Below are 15,845 nucleotides of genomic sequence, written 5' to 3' on the forward strand. Positions count from 1 at the left end.
GTAGACATCTCCATCTGGGGGCTACTAATGGCTTCCCAGGATCATAGGCAGGTGCTGTTAGAGGCCATAAACAGAACAAAGCTGCCCATCGACACCACTGCTAACCAATTGGTGTCGTTGGTTACATCTGAGGATGTTACGCCGATGATGTCTTTTACAGATAAGGAGTTACCACCTAAGGGTGCCAACCACAACCAACCCTTATATGTGACCTTGGAAAGCTAAAAAAAGTAGATTCCGGCGGTGCTATTAGATACCGGATCGACAATTAATGTATGTCCAGTGAGGACTGCCAATGCCATTGGTTTAAGGTCGGCTGACTTTATGCCCATAACCCAGGCCGTCTGGGCTTATGACAACACTAGCCAGGATGTTATGAGAACGTTCAACAGCCATATCCTAATCGGCCCATCCGAGCATGAGGTGGAATTCCATGTCATGGACGTTCCGACCATTTTCAATTTACTACTGGAAAGGGCCTGGCTACATCAAATAAGGACTGTGTCATCAACAATTCACCAGCTAATGAAATACCCCTTCAAAGGTAGGATTGCTACTGTGTACGGTAATTCTACGATCCACCATCCGCAGGGAACTACCACGCTATTGTTGGAAATCATACATGGAGAAGAGGACGTGTTCCTTTTCGGCTTCTCTCTGGTAGAGGCCCTATTGGTCCAATCCATCATGGCGGAGGACGATGAGAATTACATCAGTGCCCAGTCTATCTATATGATAAACAAACAAGTGCATATTCCTGGGTTAGAACTGGGCAGAAGTGGCAGGCAAGGAGGTACTGTTGCCAAGGAAACGAGTCACAACCCCCACACTTTTAGGTTGGGATACAAATCTACCACTGCAGATTGACAAAGAAAGGAGGAGGATTTGAGAGGAAGGCTAAAGGCAAAGAGAATGGGAAGACAGTATGAGTTAGTCCACAAACCAATACAGGGAACCCTCAATGGACGCTTTGTCTGCCAAGGGGAAGATTTCCCTTTCTGTGGATTTCCAGAGCCTTGGTTCAATCGAGAAACAATGATGAGGTACCTGGGGTTCTTCGGACACCAATTGCTAGAAGAGGAGGATGAGCAAGTAGACCTAAGCCTGAAGATGGATCAACGCAGGACCGTGAGTGTGGACATTGAAGAATAAGAGCTGTTGAGAAAAGCGTTGGCTGACCTACGGGCAAGTTCTACTGTTGGAGCTAGTCCGTCAACTTGGGGGATAGTTTTATTATCTCAATGATCGGGGATGAACTAGCAGCGGATTTCTCCAATCTTATTGGGTATACATTTGAGGCTCCACACCTGGTCTGGAAGATTGAGAAGGGTGCTATTAGCAGTTCTGAATCGGATAGTGAGTCCGAATCTGATTCCACTGAGTCTGTGGAGTTGGAGTCAGATTTGAGTTCCTCTGGGAATCAGGTCGTTTTTTAGCTTTTCTTTTGAGTCTACTGTAACTGAAGATCCAAACTTTTTGAATGGGAATTCTGTGGATTTTGCCTACTTTTTTGTGCCTTTGGTTTGTTGTGCTGATCTTGATTTTCAAACTTTTGACATAAACGAAGAGGAAGAAATTCCTTAGATTTTGAAAAATTTGGTTGACCAAGAGAAGAAGAGACGTGTTACGCTCTGTGCAGATGAAATCATAGCAATTAATGTGGGCACTGAGGAGGATCCCCGCTTGGTCCAAATCGGGTCCATGTTGTCTTCGGAGGAACACGAGCTTTTAGTCGCTTTATTAAAAAATTTCAAAGATGTTTTTGCGTGGTCCTACGCAGACATGCCTGGAATCAATCCTGAGATTGTATAGCACCGGATTCCTTTTGACCCTGAGACCTGACCAGTTAAGCAGAAGTTGCACAAAGTTTGTCCAGATTGGCTTTGAAGATCAAAGAAAAGGTCACCAAACAAATTGAGATAGGGTTTTTGATTGTATCGGAGTACCCAACGTGGTTGGCCAATATTGTTCCAGTTCTGAAGAAGGATGACAGAATCAGAGTTTGTGTCAACTTTAGAGACCTGAACAAAGCTAGTTCGAAAGATAACTTCCCCTTGCCATATATTAATGAGTTGGTGGACTTTACTGCTGGCCATGCCTTACTTTCGTTTATGGATGGATTTTCTGGGTACAATCAGATTCTGATGGCACCAAAAGACAGAGAAAAAACAGTTTTCACCACACCATGGGGTACGTACTGCTACCGAGTCATGCCTTTTGGGCTGAAAAATACTGGGGCTACTTATTAGAGGGCTACAACCACGATCCTACACGACATGATCCACAAAGAGGTTGAGGTGTAAGTAGACGACATGATTAAAGAGCCAGAAGGCCATTACACCGCACTGGAAAATTTTTTTCAACGGATTAGAGAGTACAAATTGAGGTTGAACCCGCAGAAGTGCACCTTCGGGGTAACAACAGGGAAAATGCTGGGATTTTTGATCACCTAGAGGGGAATTGAAGTGGATCTATCCAAAATCAAGGCCATCTTAGAAATGCCACCACCAAGAACTGAAAAAGAAGTGCGTGGCTTTTTGGGCAAAGTGCAATTCATAAGACGATTTATTTTCAAATTAACCTTGACTTGTGAACAACTATTTGGTCTCCTGAAGAAAGGGAAGATGTTTTAATGGCACGATCACTGTCAATTTGCTTTTGAATAGGTCAAGCCGTATCTGCAGAATCCATCTGTGTTATCACTGCCAGAATCGGGAAAGCCACTGGTTTTGTACCTGTCAGTGACAAATTTGACCATGGGGTGTATGCTAGCCCAGGAGTCAGAATCCAAGGCAGAGAAGGCCATCTACTACTTGATCAAGAAGATGCTAGATTACGAGACCCGTTACACTCCCCTCGAGAAAGCTTTCTTAGCCTTGGTGTGGGCTACCAGGAAGTTGAGGCACTACTTGTTAGCTCACTTTGTAATCCTGGTTTCAAGATTAGATCCCATCAAATATCTCTTTGAGAAACTAGCGCTTACGGGTAGGCTAGCTTGTTGGTTGCTTCTTCTCTCTGAATTTGACCTCAAATATGTCACACGCAAGTCGGTTAAAGGGAGAGCGGTAGTGGAATTCCTGGCAGACCACCCAGTAGAAGGAGATGAGGCAGTGGAGTATTTGTTCCCATATGAAAATATTCTGCAAATAGAAGAGGAAACTTGGACAATGTGTTTTGATGGAGCGTCCAATCAGTATGATTATGGGACATGTGTGTTGCTGATAGCACCCGATGATTCCTATATACCGTTAGCCTTCAAACTCCAGTTCAAAGTGTCCAACAACGAAGCAGAATATGAGGCATGTATTGTTGGTTTGGAAACTACCCTAGAACTAGGGGCAATAAGGTTCGATGTCATCGGAGATTTGTATTTGCTTGTCTCTCAAGCAAATGGAGACTGGAGAGTCAAAGAGGAGAGAATGGAGGCTTACCATCAGATCATGGATATTTTGATTCCGAGGTTTGAAAAGATGACATTTACACATTTGCTAAGGGAGAAAACCAGTTCGCTGATGCATTAGCAACTCAATCTTCTATGGTAGACATCCCGCTGGGAGTTAAAAAGTGTCCAATCATTATTGAACAGAAATATATGCTTGCTTACGAGACTATTGCTGCACTAGATGAGGTTCAAGACAAGAACCCCTGGTATTACAACATTTGGAATTTCCTGGAGAAGGGGACATATCCACTTTGGGCAAATGCCAAGGACAAACGGGGAATACGGCGTCTGGCCGTCCAATTTATCATCTGCGGAGGTAAGTTATTCAAGTGAGGCCATCTGGGAATGCACAAGCTTTGTGTAGAGGAAGAGGAATCGAAACGTCGCATGGAGGCTATTCACGGAGGAGAGTGTGGGGCACACATGATTGGTGTGATGCTAGCCTGCAGATCCTCAGACAAGGTTATTATTGGTCAACCATGGAGGAGGATTGCATTGGTTTTGTATGGCGATGCCATAAATGCCAAATTCATGCCAATCGCATGAACATACCGCCGTCTAAGCTTTACAATATGACTTTACCATGGCCTTTCTTAGTCTGGGGAATTGACGTTATTAGTGCAGTCTCGCCAAAGGGGTCAAATGAACATGAGTTCTTCTTGGTGGTGATTGACTACTTCACGAAGTGGGTAGAAGCTTAGTCCTATGGTGTGTTGAAAGCGTTGCATGTAGCCAAATTCATCAAAAATAACATCATCTATCGGTATGGAGTTCCAAACGAGATTACATCAGATAATGACTCACATTTCAAGAAAGAGGTGGTGGATCTGCTTGAGAAATATAACGTGGTTTTTCACAAGTCATCGACATATAGACCACAGACCAATGAAGCTATTGAGGCTGCCAATAAGAGCGTAAAGAACATTCTGTAGAAGATGGTTGAGGCCTACAAGGACTGGCCGGATACACTGCTGTTTGCTTTCTCTGGGGCTACAGAACGTTGATTCGGACATCCACAGGGTCAACCCCCTGTTCTCTGGTGTACATGATGGAAGTCGTTTCTCCAATTAAAATTGTAGTACGTCACTGCAGATTATGGCCGAGTGTCAGATAGTGGAGGCGGACTGGCAGCAAAGCAGATTTGAGGAGTTGATACTGTTTGACGAAAGGAGGCTGAAGGCATTGTGTCGCATCCAAGGCTACCAACGCAGAATTGCTAGGGCTTTTAACAAGAAAGTTAAGTCTATGAATCTCAAGGAGGAATACATGGTACTGAAAGACAACTGAGCTCCCATCCATGACCCTAGGGGCAAGTTTAGACCTAATTGGACTGGTCTTTATATCATCAAGGCAATCTGGTTAGGAGGAGCGTATTCTCATGGATTTAGATGGTTTGGAGTTCTCACAGCCGATCAACATGGACTGGTTGAAGAAATACTATCCCTAAGAGGCTCGCTAAGCCGAAAACGCGAAAAGGCGACCTAGGCAAAAGTTAGAGCATGAAAAGTTAGAAACGAAGAAAAATTGAGCTCGCAAGGTTGAAAACTCGAAAGGGAGGCCTTGGCAAAAGTTAGAGCGTAAAAGGAGAGAGTAAATACTCGAGTGAACCCTCACTGAACTACGTAAGGCCTGATTCCCATATTTGGGATACGTAGGCAACTTCATCCCAAAGTTCAGCCATAACCATCTCCAAATCAATTATCCTGTTTATTTTATTTGATCGATCTATCTTTTCCATTATTTGTCGGCTTGGTTAGGTTACCTCCATTTGGCAAAAGGTCAGTTTCAAGATGAAGCAGTAATGGTGAATGCAATTGGAAGTGGTTGTGATCTTCTAATTTGGGGTTGTACATCTTAAGGACTGAATCCATGTGTGTCAGGTAGTGATTGTTTCCGAAAATTGTTTTGAAAAGTTTTAATGAATTGATTTTTCTCAAAATTTTACCCTAACTTAGACCATTTTAGACCAAAAAGGAAAATTTTCAGTGCTTGCAACTTTAATTACATTGATTTTAGCACAAGTGCATCTCCAACTCTTTGATTAAATCAAAGTTGCTTTTACATAAAAAAAAAAAAATCAAAGCAATGAAACTAAGGGTACAAATAAGTTAGGTGGCTCTATGTCTTCTACTCGCCCTCGCGGAGGATTCTACAGCTAAAGATGGCCTAACCTCCGCCTCCTCTTTGAGCTAAGCCAAGCACTCATCAGACAGGGTGTAACTGAAGTTAACAGAAAGGCCAGAACCTCTCTCGTCCTCCAAGCAGCAAGATACCGGGGCAAATGCGAGGCATAAACTAGAAATGAAGCCGTGTATTCCACCCCTTCATCTGGACGAGTTTGATCATGCCTAAACTGGCGTCTGAGCCATAGAGGAAAATAGAACACGCAGTGTATGAGGCCAATTAACTCTATACCTAACTGTTGGGACATGCTATAACTCATATCAGTCAAATCAAGTCAAGGGCAACGCCAAGCTATGTCAGCTGCGGACCTGCTACACATCCAGTCACACCACAACCCCTCTGAAGGGAAGTCCACTAGCTCTTGGCGAAAGAAGAAATCCCTAGCTGAATACTTGGAGCAAGGGTCCACCACTTTCAGCTTATCCATTAACCATACCTGGGGAGGGATGGCAATAAGTGAGATTAGAGAATAGAGAGGTGTACGATGAGGGAAAAGTAAGGAAGAGATTTTGAGAGAAAAAGACAGAGATTTAGTGTTGAGTGATCTGAGAATCATAAATAAGGGGGGTGGGAAATAATACCTGGAGAAATAGCGGACTCCCTGCCAATTGAGTAGTCTCTCGCCGACGAAAATCATCTAGACCCATCAAGGTCTCGACTAATGCCAAACCCATGCAACTTTTTCCTTCTTTCAGACATTAGGCCACTTCGATCAACTGGATGTTGGCTCTGCCGAAACTAGGGGCAAGACGGAAGTATGCAAGTAAGCATAAACAGAGAGCATATTGTTGGTAGCTTCGCCAAAGAAGGTCAGTTCTGTCTCCAACGGCGGAAAATCGATGCACTAAACTTGGGATACCCAATTCCCTATCATGAGCCAAAGACTGAGCTTCGTGCAATACCAACCCACACATCTGACTAAGTGCCCGGGCATGGCCAAAACGGGGTTGCGGCATGACCTTCTCATTGCACTGAGACTCCATCAATGCTTGAAATTCTTTGAGCGTCGGACACATCTCTTGTGAGCCGAAACGAAATACATGTGTAATTGGGGTTCCAACATCGAGTCGCGGCATGGAGGAACGGAAAGCAAAGCGAAGTACGGCTCAAAGGAAAAGGAGCGTTTATGCCGAAGTCGCAAAATTCACCTTTTTCGAGCTGTCTAAAGTGGTAATCCAGTCCCGGAGCCTATTGTTGAGAAGAATCTCCATCTTCAGAGCAAAATATCAAAATTTTGTTATTCTGCCAGGAAAATAACTTGGGATTACCTTTTATAGACTTTGAGAAGGAGCAGTGCATGACAGTTGGATCCCACTGGCCGACATCACTTTTAGAGCCGGTCGTGCCATCTTTGGAGCCCGACCGTGCCTACTTGGGCCCGGCCGGCTCTCACTGACTGCCCAGACTAGCGTAGTTGCAGAGAAGGCAAGTTCTCACCGTAGCGAACCAAAGCTGTGTTTTGAGTTTTGTCTTGTTTTTATCAGGTGTTGTTGTGTGTTTTTAGGTTACTTTCATTTCTTTTTCTTGTTTTCGAGTTGTATTTTGCATTTCGTCTAGTTGTAGGGTGTTATCCGATTCAAGAACAATTCAAAAGCAAGCATACACAGTTCTAAAGCCTTGTACAAGATTATCATGCAACGGTTTTGCCATTCAGTCATCACGTGCTATGTAATGCAAGAGAAATCATCCAAAGTAGTCTTTTCATAAAAAGAAGGATCTAACCCTGATTATTGTTTTACAAAAACAAAGCAAAAGAAAAAGTCTTCAAAAATAAAATACGAGGGTCTATCTGAAGGTAGTTTTTAATTACAAAGCAAAAGAAAAGAAAAGAAAAGAAAAGAAAAATCAACCCATCCTCGCTCTCTTCCTCCTCGGCTACGGAGTCACTGTCATCACTAGGGCTGCTGGATGACATGTTGACCTTGTCCCCCTCATCCTCGGGGGTTGTGTACCTGTCAAAGGAATCTTGAGAAGGTAAGCACTGCCTTGCTTTGCCTCTCCCTCGGTCGGCCCATCCTTTGCCTCGCACTGGGCCCCGTCTCCCTCTTCCCCCGGCTGGAGGAGGTCCTACAGGTGAAGTTGACGCCAACTCAAGCTGAAAATAGCATTGATATAAGTATAGACTCAATAGAATGGTGGAAAGAATTGCAAAACTAGTAAACAAAAGTGACCAATAAATGAAGTGTACCTCAATCCCGTGAGTAACCAGAGCAATATGCCTCCTTCGTACAATCAGAAGTAGTCGGTCAACTATCTAGAGGAGATCATCAACATACCCCATGGGCACCTATAAAAGTAAACAGACTTGAAAAGATGAGTAGAAGTAATAAAGTATAGCGGGATAAAGCAATAAAGCACCGTGGAAAGAAATAAGAAAGTGCAGCGGGCAGAAGTATAAAGAAACGTGTACTTGCTCAATGCCAAGAATAGTCACCAGCATGCGGTCCCTCTCATCGATATGCTCAAGAGGGATCTGCTCGATCACTCCATCCGATCACATGTACACGACCTTGGTGGGAATCGCAAGAAGCCCGGGAATAGGAGCTGTAGCGGGAGCGCCTCTAGCAACGGCAGCAGCAGCCTCGGGAAGTATGCGGGCCACACCCTTGGTAAGCGGAGCCATTACCAGGGTCTGTAAGAATGTAATGAAGTCGCCGGCCTCGTGGTACCGGTCACCGTCCTCTGTTTGCATCAGGTGATCGATTAGGGGCCCCTCCTGGAGATCATCACTAATCTCCATGATGGAAGGAGGAGGATGTGGAACATCAGGATCAGCCTGGCCTTGGGTCTGGCCAAGAAACCACTCTTTCAAATAGTATGCCCTGCCGAAAGGGCCCTCGAAGAGAATTCGCATAGTGGAGGCTTTCCATGCCGCAGCGTAGAGCACCCTCGATGCCTGAGGGTTACCCGCCCAAGGGTGCTAGTCAACCTGTGAACAGAAGGTGCAAAGCAAGAATAAGGTTGAATAGTATGGGAATGATAGGACAGTATGGAAATAATAGTGTGGAAACAAAAAAAACAGTGAAAGATCAAGGCTAGTATTGTTACCCTATCTACGGTGACGGTGTCAAAGAAGTGATGGAAATAAGGGAAGTTTCGGTCCATGCGCTGGCATTGCTCGAATTAGGAGTTGTAGTACCGGGAGTGGGGTACTGACAACTCAATCGACCTCACTAGGATAGGAGCGAGGGAAGTGAAATATGTGTAAACCCACAGCTAGAAATCTGTCTTTCAATTGAGATAAACAGGAAATGCAAAGCAAAACTGGAAAAGAAGTGTAAAGTGTACCTCACAAACTCTCTAGTAACCGACGAGTAAATCCACTATTCGGCGGGAGGCCGAGCTCATGTAGCAATACGGGGTGGCCAAGTATAGCTCAACTTTTTCGATCCCTTTCTCGGGCGTCGAATAAGCCCTACAGTATCGAACTCCTGCGGTTCTGAATCTAATTCCACAAGTGCAATGTGAAATAGACAAACACCAAAGAGTTCCAATCCGACAAATCTTTTTGGAAAATCGATTTTGAATAAAAAATGCCAAAAATGGACTGCTTTGCTAGATACAGAGTCGCCACCTATATATTTTATTTTTGAAAAATTTAGGAAACCCATGACTCGTGCCAAAAGGCCAAGTGTCCATCATCACTAAGATTGTCTCGCCTCGGGAACTTAGGTACGAGGGGGGAAGGTCATGAATGAATTTGAGCACCCCCGCTCACTCGATCAAAGATCGGCCTCTACTAATCATGATATGAATCTTATTTACATTATATGCTTTTGTTTCTGTTTATTAGGCTAGCATTACTATGTGATGCGCACACACACAAGTATAGACTAACTTGCAAGAATTGGAACATTTGATTCATGTTTGTTTTGAAAATTATTCCGAAATATGTACCACTTGAAAAAGTGATCGCATATGAACATTGCTCAAATTATTCCAATTCAAGCAACAAGCCTTCATCCACAGGCGTTCAAGCAGTTTATAGCACATAAGCAATTAGCCTCACGGTAAGCATGCTTTGATATGGCAACAATCACATGTATGCGATATGGTTAAACGAGTAAAGGCTCACTTAGTACTCCAAGCCAAAATAAACAAAAGAGTTAGAAAAATGCATGATTCCTAACTATGCAATATGACTAATGCAACACATGCAATATGCAATTACTAGGCTCGACTACTAATATGGCATATGAATCAATTTTGATAGCATGCGGTCTAAGCACGTATTCAAAAAAGTATTAAACTAACAATGCAAGTTAGAATGATGAACCAAGCCTCGGTGCATCCAATATAAATGGATGCAAACATGAAGAATGCTAAACAAAACATGATGTCCCCAAAATAACCATCATAAGCTAGTAAATAAAAGGGAAAAAGACGTGAGGTTGGAAGACATACAAGTTGTTACATTGCACTCTCACGAAGGAGAGTCCGAATGAACTAAACTAATTAACTAACTAATTAAAGCTAAGCTAATTATTACAAAACAAATGAAATTAGCTAAACTACTTAACTAATTATTACAACAAATGAATTAACTATTCTGGTTAACTAAACTAATTACAAGACGTAATTGAATAACTAGTTAACTAACTAATTAATTACAACACTTTATAGAATTAACTAGCTACAATTAATTAATTACAACAAATATCTAAGCTAAATATTTAAACTAAACATGCTCGGTATGCGAGGAATGCTCATGTACGTGCTCAGTTTCCAACCGATAAGCCACTATTTTGCTTCCGGAAGGCCTCTGTTGCACAATAGAACACTAATAGCTTCGTCCACTTCCAGAATATCTGTGCTCTGCTCAAAGAATACACTGCTGAATTTTGCAGTGATAGCCTGCCGGCTACCAGTGATGGCCAGCCGACCGGCCATCAAAGGAGGCCTGCCGGCCCTGCTGCCCAGTTCACCTTGTTGCAATAGAGAACAAACAGAGCATGCACAGGGTATTCTCAAGGGTTGTCTGCACAAATCACCCCTCCTTTTCATGACTAAATCAAAGGAGAGACAAGACTTGGTCCACAAACCATCAACTCAAGCAATTTCATTGCATGATGGCTCGTGAACCAAAGTGTGCAATTTCAATAAATGCAACAAAATAAGACTCTAACCTCCTTCATTTCATGGATTGATAAAGGGAAGTGGTGACCTTGGAAACTTGAATCATTTCATCACTAATGAGTATGAAATGCCTCAAGCTTCCATGTGTTCAATTAACGTCTGATTGGACACAAAACTTTTCATTATCATGCACCATTTTTAGCCTCATTATATCATTTTAGATTACCAACCATTCTTTAGCTCATTGAGTCCAATGGTGAGTTTAAGTCCACTAAATGGAAAGAAGGCTCAAACCAAGTGTTGTCTCAGGCATGAAAGAGACATCATACCATTGGTAATGAACCCCTAAAGGGATTAAACCGTTAAGCATGGCATCTTAATTTCATGCTTTAAACAAACAAGTTGTTTGAACCACTTTCAAAGAAAAACAAAAGCCAAGAAAGGAGGGAGGTTGCAGAGATGATTAAGAGTGATCACAAGTATGGAAAGCCATAAATAAATGCAATCAACTCAAACAAAATGGTGTCTAAGGCCTAGAACACCAAACTCATGAGGACAATTACACTATAAGCATGCAAAACAAAGCTCAAATGCAACTATCAACCAAAAACAGTGCTAAAACAATATAAAATAAGTCCTAAAACATTCTGAAATTAAGACAAAAATAGCTAGATTAATATGCTAAAACATAGCACACACTAGGCTAGTAAGTAAGACACAAGGAGGGCAGGCTAACCCCTCCAAATTTGGACTTCAAAACATGATTTTGGCCAATGAAAAAGCTCTGAAAATCAGTGTTTAAAAGCTCAAGAACAGATAGTGAAAGGATGTGAAACACAAGGGTAAAGGCCTCCAAAACAAGGTGCAAAGAAGGGTGAACCACCCCTCAACATTTAATGGCCTTAGAACCCAAGTTTCAGCCCAAAAATATAGAAGTTTTACAGCCCAAAAACAGTTGAAAAATTGCAAAAAAAAAAAGAGTAGACAAAGCAAGCAAATAGGTAAAGCCATATACCTTTGAAGAAGAAAACCAATTCCAAGCAACAAAATCAAGCAAACACACCCTCTAGAGCTCCAACAAGCATCAAGAACACCTCAGCTGAAAGATGAAGAAGTTTGATTAAGAGTGTATAGGGAAAGGTTGAAGATTTGTAAGCAAAAGTGTAGGAATTTGCTAGAGAGAGAGGAAAAATTTTGCTCTAAAATTTTTCTCACTCCTAAATGTTTCTAACCTTAAAATAAAGAAAAGGGGTCCTCTATATATTGAAAAACAGTCCCTCAGTTGAAAATATCTATAAAAGGACAGCTGGAACTTTGTGGAAACAACTTGCAAAAATATCTGGGTTTTACACTAGTGGCCGACTGGCCAGAAATGGTGAATTACCGGCCACCAAAAATCTGCTTCCAGGCCGACTTCAAACGGGAATATCTTCTTCATTCGGACTTAGTTTTAGGTCATTCTTGAGTCTAAAATGAAGCCCTGGAAGTCTACTTTCCAGTGGTGCAGCATCATATCTAAATTCTAAGTATGAAAAGAGATATGCCTATTTTAGGGAAGGTTGCTCATTTCTATCTTAACCGAATTGATACCTAACTTCAAACGGTCAGATATCCCTCATCCGGACTTGGCTTGAGGAGATGCTTCAGTTTAAAATGAAGCCCCAAAAGTCTACTTTCCAATGGTGGTGGCCTCATAGCTAAAGTCTAAGTGTAAAAAGAGATAGGCCTAATTTAGTGAAGGCTACTTAGTTCTCTCTTAACAGTTTGACGCCTAACTTCTTCCCCAACTAGTTTTCTTCCCTCCCCTCCAATTTTCTTCAACTCCAAACCTATAAATAAGAGGTTTAAAATATTTTTCAATGAGTTCAACTCTCTTCCATTTATTTCCATTTTGTCCTTGCTCGGTATACCGAAAAGGGCAACGTTTAAATGAAATGCAAGCCTTAGAACATCGTAGAAACATTTTCGAAAATATTTTGAAGGAGAGGGTTTTGAGGTCTAAAATGATTTTGGTCAAAATTGTTTTGGTCCAAAATGGGGTGTAAGGTTGTGTGGAGCTGAATATCTGTACATGCCGAAAAGTCTAATATAATCTGAAGAAAATCAAGATATATATTTTATTCGGCTCTGTCCTGGATGTTCCCGAAGCCGAATAGATTAATCGGCCATAGAACCAGTTGAACAAAAAGCCGAGTGGGAATTGGTATACGATAGAAGGGGCGAATGAGCAATCATGCGATGGATTAAGAGTGGCCCCGACTCTAGGGCCCAAAAAGTAATATAAATAGAGGAACATCAACCAAAGAGAGGTATGTGAGAATAGACCCAAGAAACTTAAGACACAAGAAAACGAGAGACATATACTAACTTGTCCGTCGGAGTGCTAATTCTGGCACCCACGACCGGAGTGTTAACCCCTTTTTCAAGTGGCAATCAGAGGATCATGAACGTCCTTCAAGATCCAAGAGCATTTCCAAACCACTTCTCTACAATTGGCACCGTCTGTGGGAATACTCAAGTACATCCATGGTGGGTGTAACAGAAGATCCTTCGATAATCGCTGACGAAACTACGCCAAGAGACATGCTTTGACTGGAGAACATCGGCATACGACGGGCCTTAAATTTCGACTCAATAGCTCAGACCACACCCTCAACTTCAATGCATGAGACAATGTAGACAATTATGGATCAAGCAAATGAGCAGCGGTTGGAGAACATGATGGTTGAGAATGAGCACCTACGCCAGCAGGCCGCATGCTAAGACCAGGGTCGATCTTTTGGAAAGAAGGATGGTTGACGACGTCGACTCCGAAAATGCGATAATTACAATGATTCTGGCTCATCATCCCTGGAGCCCAGAAACAAAGGATGCGTTGAGGTATCTAGCTCATTTGAAGGAAGTCCATATGTACGGCATAAACGGGGGAGAAGCGATGATTCGGATGAGGAAGATAAACACGACTCTTTCGTGCGACGAATTGCAAGGGCTGTGCTACCCAAAAAGTTCAAGGCATAGTCGTTCACCCTATACGACGGAAAATCGGACCCCATTGATCACATTCGTCATTATAAGCAAGCGATCACGCCCCATGTTAACGGCGAAGCCCTCATGTGTCGAATATTTCCAAGCAGTCTGGGACCACTGGCCGTGAGGTGGTATTACAAACTAGAGTCGGCATCGATTAAGAGCTTCCACCAACTCCAAAAGTCATTCAGGGTGAGATTCATCACTAATGACGTCTAGTCGAAGCAAGCCGATTCTCTCTGGGCCATGCAAATTAAACTGGAAGAAACTCTTCGTGAATATTCGGCTCGCTATTGGGAGTGCTTTAATTTGGTAGATGATGCTTCCAATGACTCCATAGCCATCACTGCCTTTAAGATGGGATTGCATCTTGATAGTCCCCTCTACAGTTCATTAACTAGACGGCCCCCCAAGACCGTCTAGACGTTAATGAAAAAGGTTGAAGAATATTGCAAAGTGGAAGACGATGCGCTACGGGTCAAAGCTGGACGTAAAGCCGATGAGATGGCCATATTAGGAATTGTATAGCCGATTAGTGTTGTGCCATCAACAAGCCCCAAGCGGTGAAATCAAGCTAAACGAGATAAAATGCGTGACTCGCGCCGATCAAACTACCAATGTTCACAACAAGCTAATGAACAGTATCAAGTGGATAGTAGGTGCACAAGGCGCTCAGGCAAGAAATACAAGGAGCTAACATAGCCGATTAGTAAGATTCTATCAAAAATTCAACACCTTTCGTTCTTCAAGTGGCCGCTCAAGATGACGGGACCTCCCGATGCGAGAAGACGGGATAAACGGTGTGAGTATCATAAAGACTACGGTCACGACACCGATAATTGTTATGCATTAAAGGATCACCTGGAAGCATTGGTGCAAGACGGCCGCCTTACACAACACGTCCGAAAGAATAATTCAGCAAATACAATAGCTCTATGGCCGGAGTCACCTCATCTTGGTGTAATTCATAGGATATACAGCTTGTCGGCGTCATCTGAGGTGCATACAATTCAGTTGCAATCTAGCCCCCATAGCCCAATGACGACGGCAAAACGACCCCATGACATTGGAAGGATTAGTTTCGATGATAGTGACTTAGTTGGAGTAACTCATCCCCACACCAATCCCCTCGTCATTAAGCTAGCATAAACAGATTCACCATTGAGCGTGTTCTCATTGACCAGGGTAGCACTTCAGAAATAAAGTATTACAAAACTTTCGTCAAACTTTACGTCACCGATTCGGACCTGTCTCCGACTGATTACACGTTATTCGGCTTCAATGCTAACTCGGAGTATCCTTTATGCAAAATCACGCTACCAGTACGGGCCAGCACCAGATCAGTAGATGTAGAATTTTTGGTTGTCAAGCTTGGCTCACCGTATAATCTCATCATCGACAGAACTTGGTTACATACAATGGAAGCCGTGCCAAGAACCTACCATCAACTGCTTCGTTTTCCAACTAAGTGCGGTATCAAACAAATTCACGACTCTCAGAAATCGGCATAGGCATGCTATTTTCTTGTTATGAAGAGGCTAAGGGAGCTGGAAGTACATTCAATTGAGGTACCAGATAGGGAGAGCCTCGAAGACGTTGGGAGGATCCCAAGTGAAAAGGCAACTGAAGCCCTGGATTGGGTCGAAATTAACGGAAGTCCTGATAGGTTCTTCATGATCGGCGCTTCCTTGGATAAAGTTGAAAAGCAAGAGTTAGTACCCTTGTTACTCGGCCATATTGATGTGTTTGCATGGTCCCCATATGAGATTCCAGGAGTGGCTCCATCTGTGTCAGAACACTGCTTAAACGTTGATTCGAAATGTAAGCCAATTATTCAAAGAAGTCGGCGGTCAGCCGCAGAGCATACTTCGGCCATTGTTGAAGAAGTAGATCGGTTACTTGACGTCAGGGCGATTCGCGAAGTAACCTATCTTCCAATACTGTGGTTGTAAAGAAGAAGAATGGCTCTTGGCGTGTTTGTGTGGATTTCACAGACTTAAACAAAGCTTGTCCCAAGGATTGTTTTCCTTTGCCCAGAATAGACCAACTCGTAGACGCAACGGCACATCATCAATGCATGATCTTCTTGGATGCCTATAGGGGCTATCATCAAATT

The 15,845-nt window shown here is 42.9% G+C and overlaps 1 protein-coding gene across 1 annotated transcript; it reads left to right on the plus strand.

The window, feature by feature from the left end:
• The first annotated feature begins 14,491 nt into the window (after nucleotides 1–14,491).
• Nucleotides 14,492–14,878, plus strand: LOC114258330 (uncharacterized). The gene has a single exon (XM_028198284.2). It carries the CDS (start codon nucleotides 14,492–14,494, stop codon nucleotides 14,876–14,878), a length of 387 nt encoding a protein of 128 aa, XP_028054085.2.
• The last annotated feature ends 967 nt before the right edge of the window (nucleotides 14,879–15,845 follow it).

The sequence above is a fragment of the Camellia sinensis genome, chromosome 7 (assembly GCF_055761805.1).
Source record: "Camellia sinensis isolate YWXY chromosome 7, ASM5576180v1, whole genome shotgun sequence".
Lineage (NCBI taxonomy): Eukaryota > Viridiplantae > Streptophyta > Magnoliopsida > Ericales > Theaceae > Camellia > Camellia sinensis.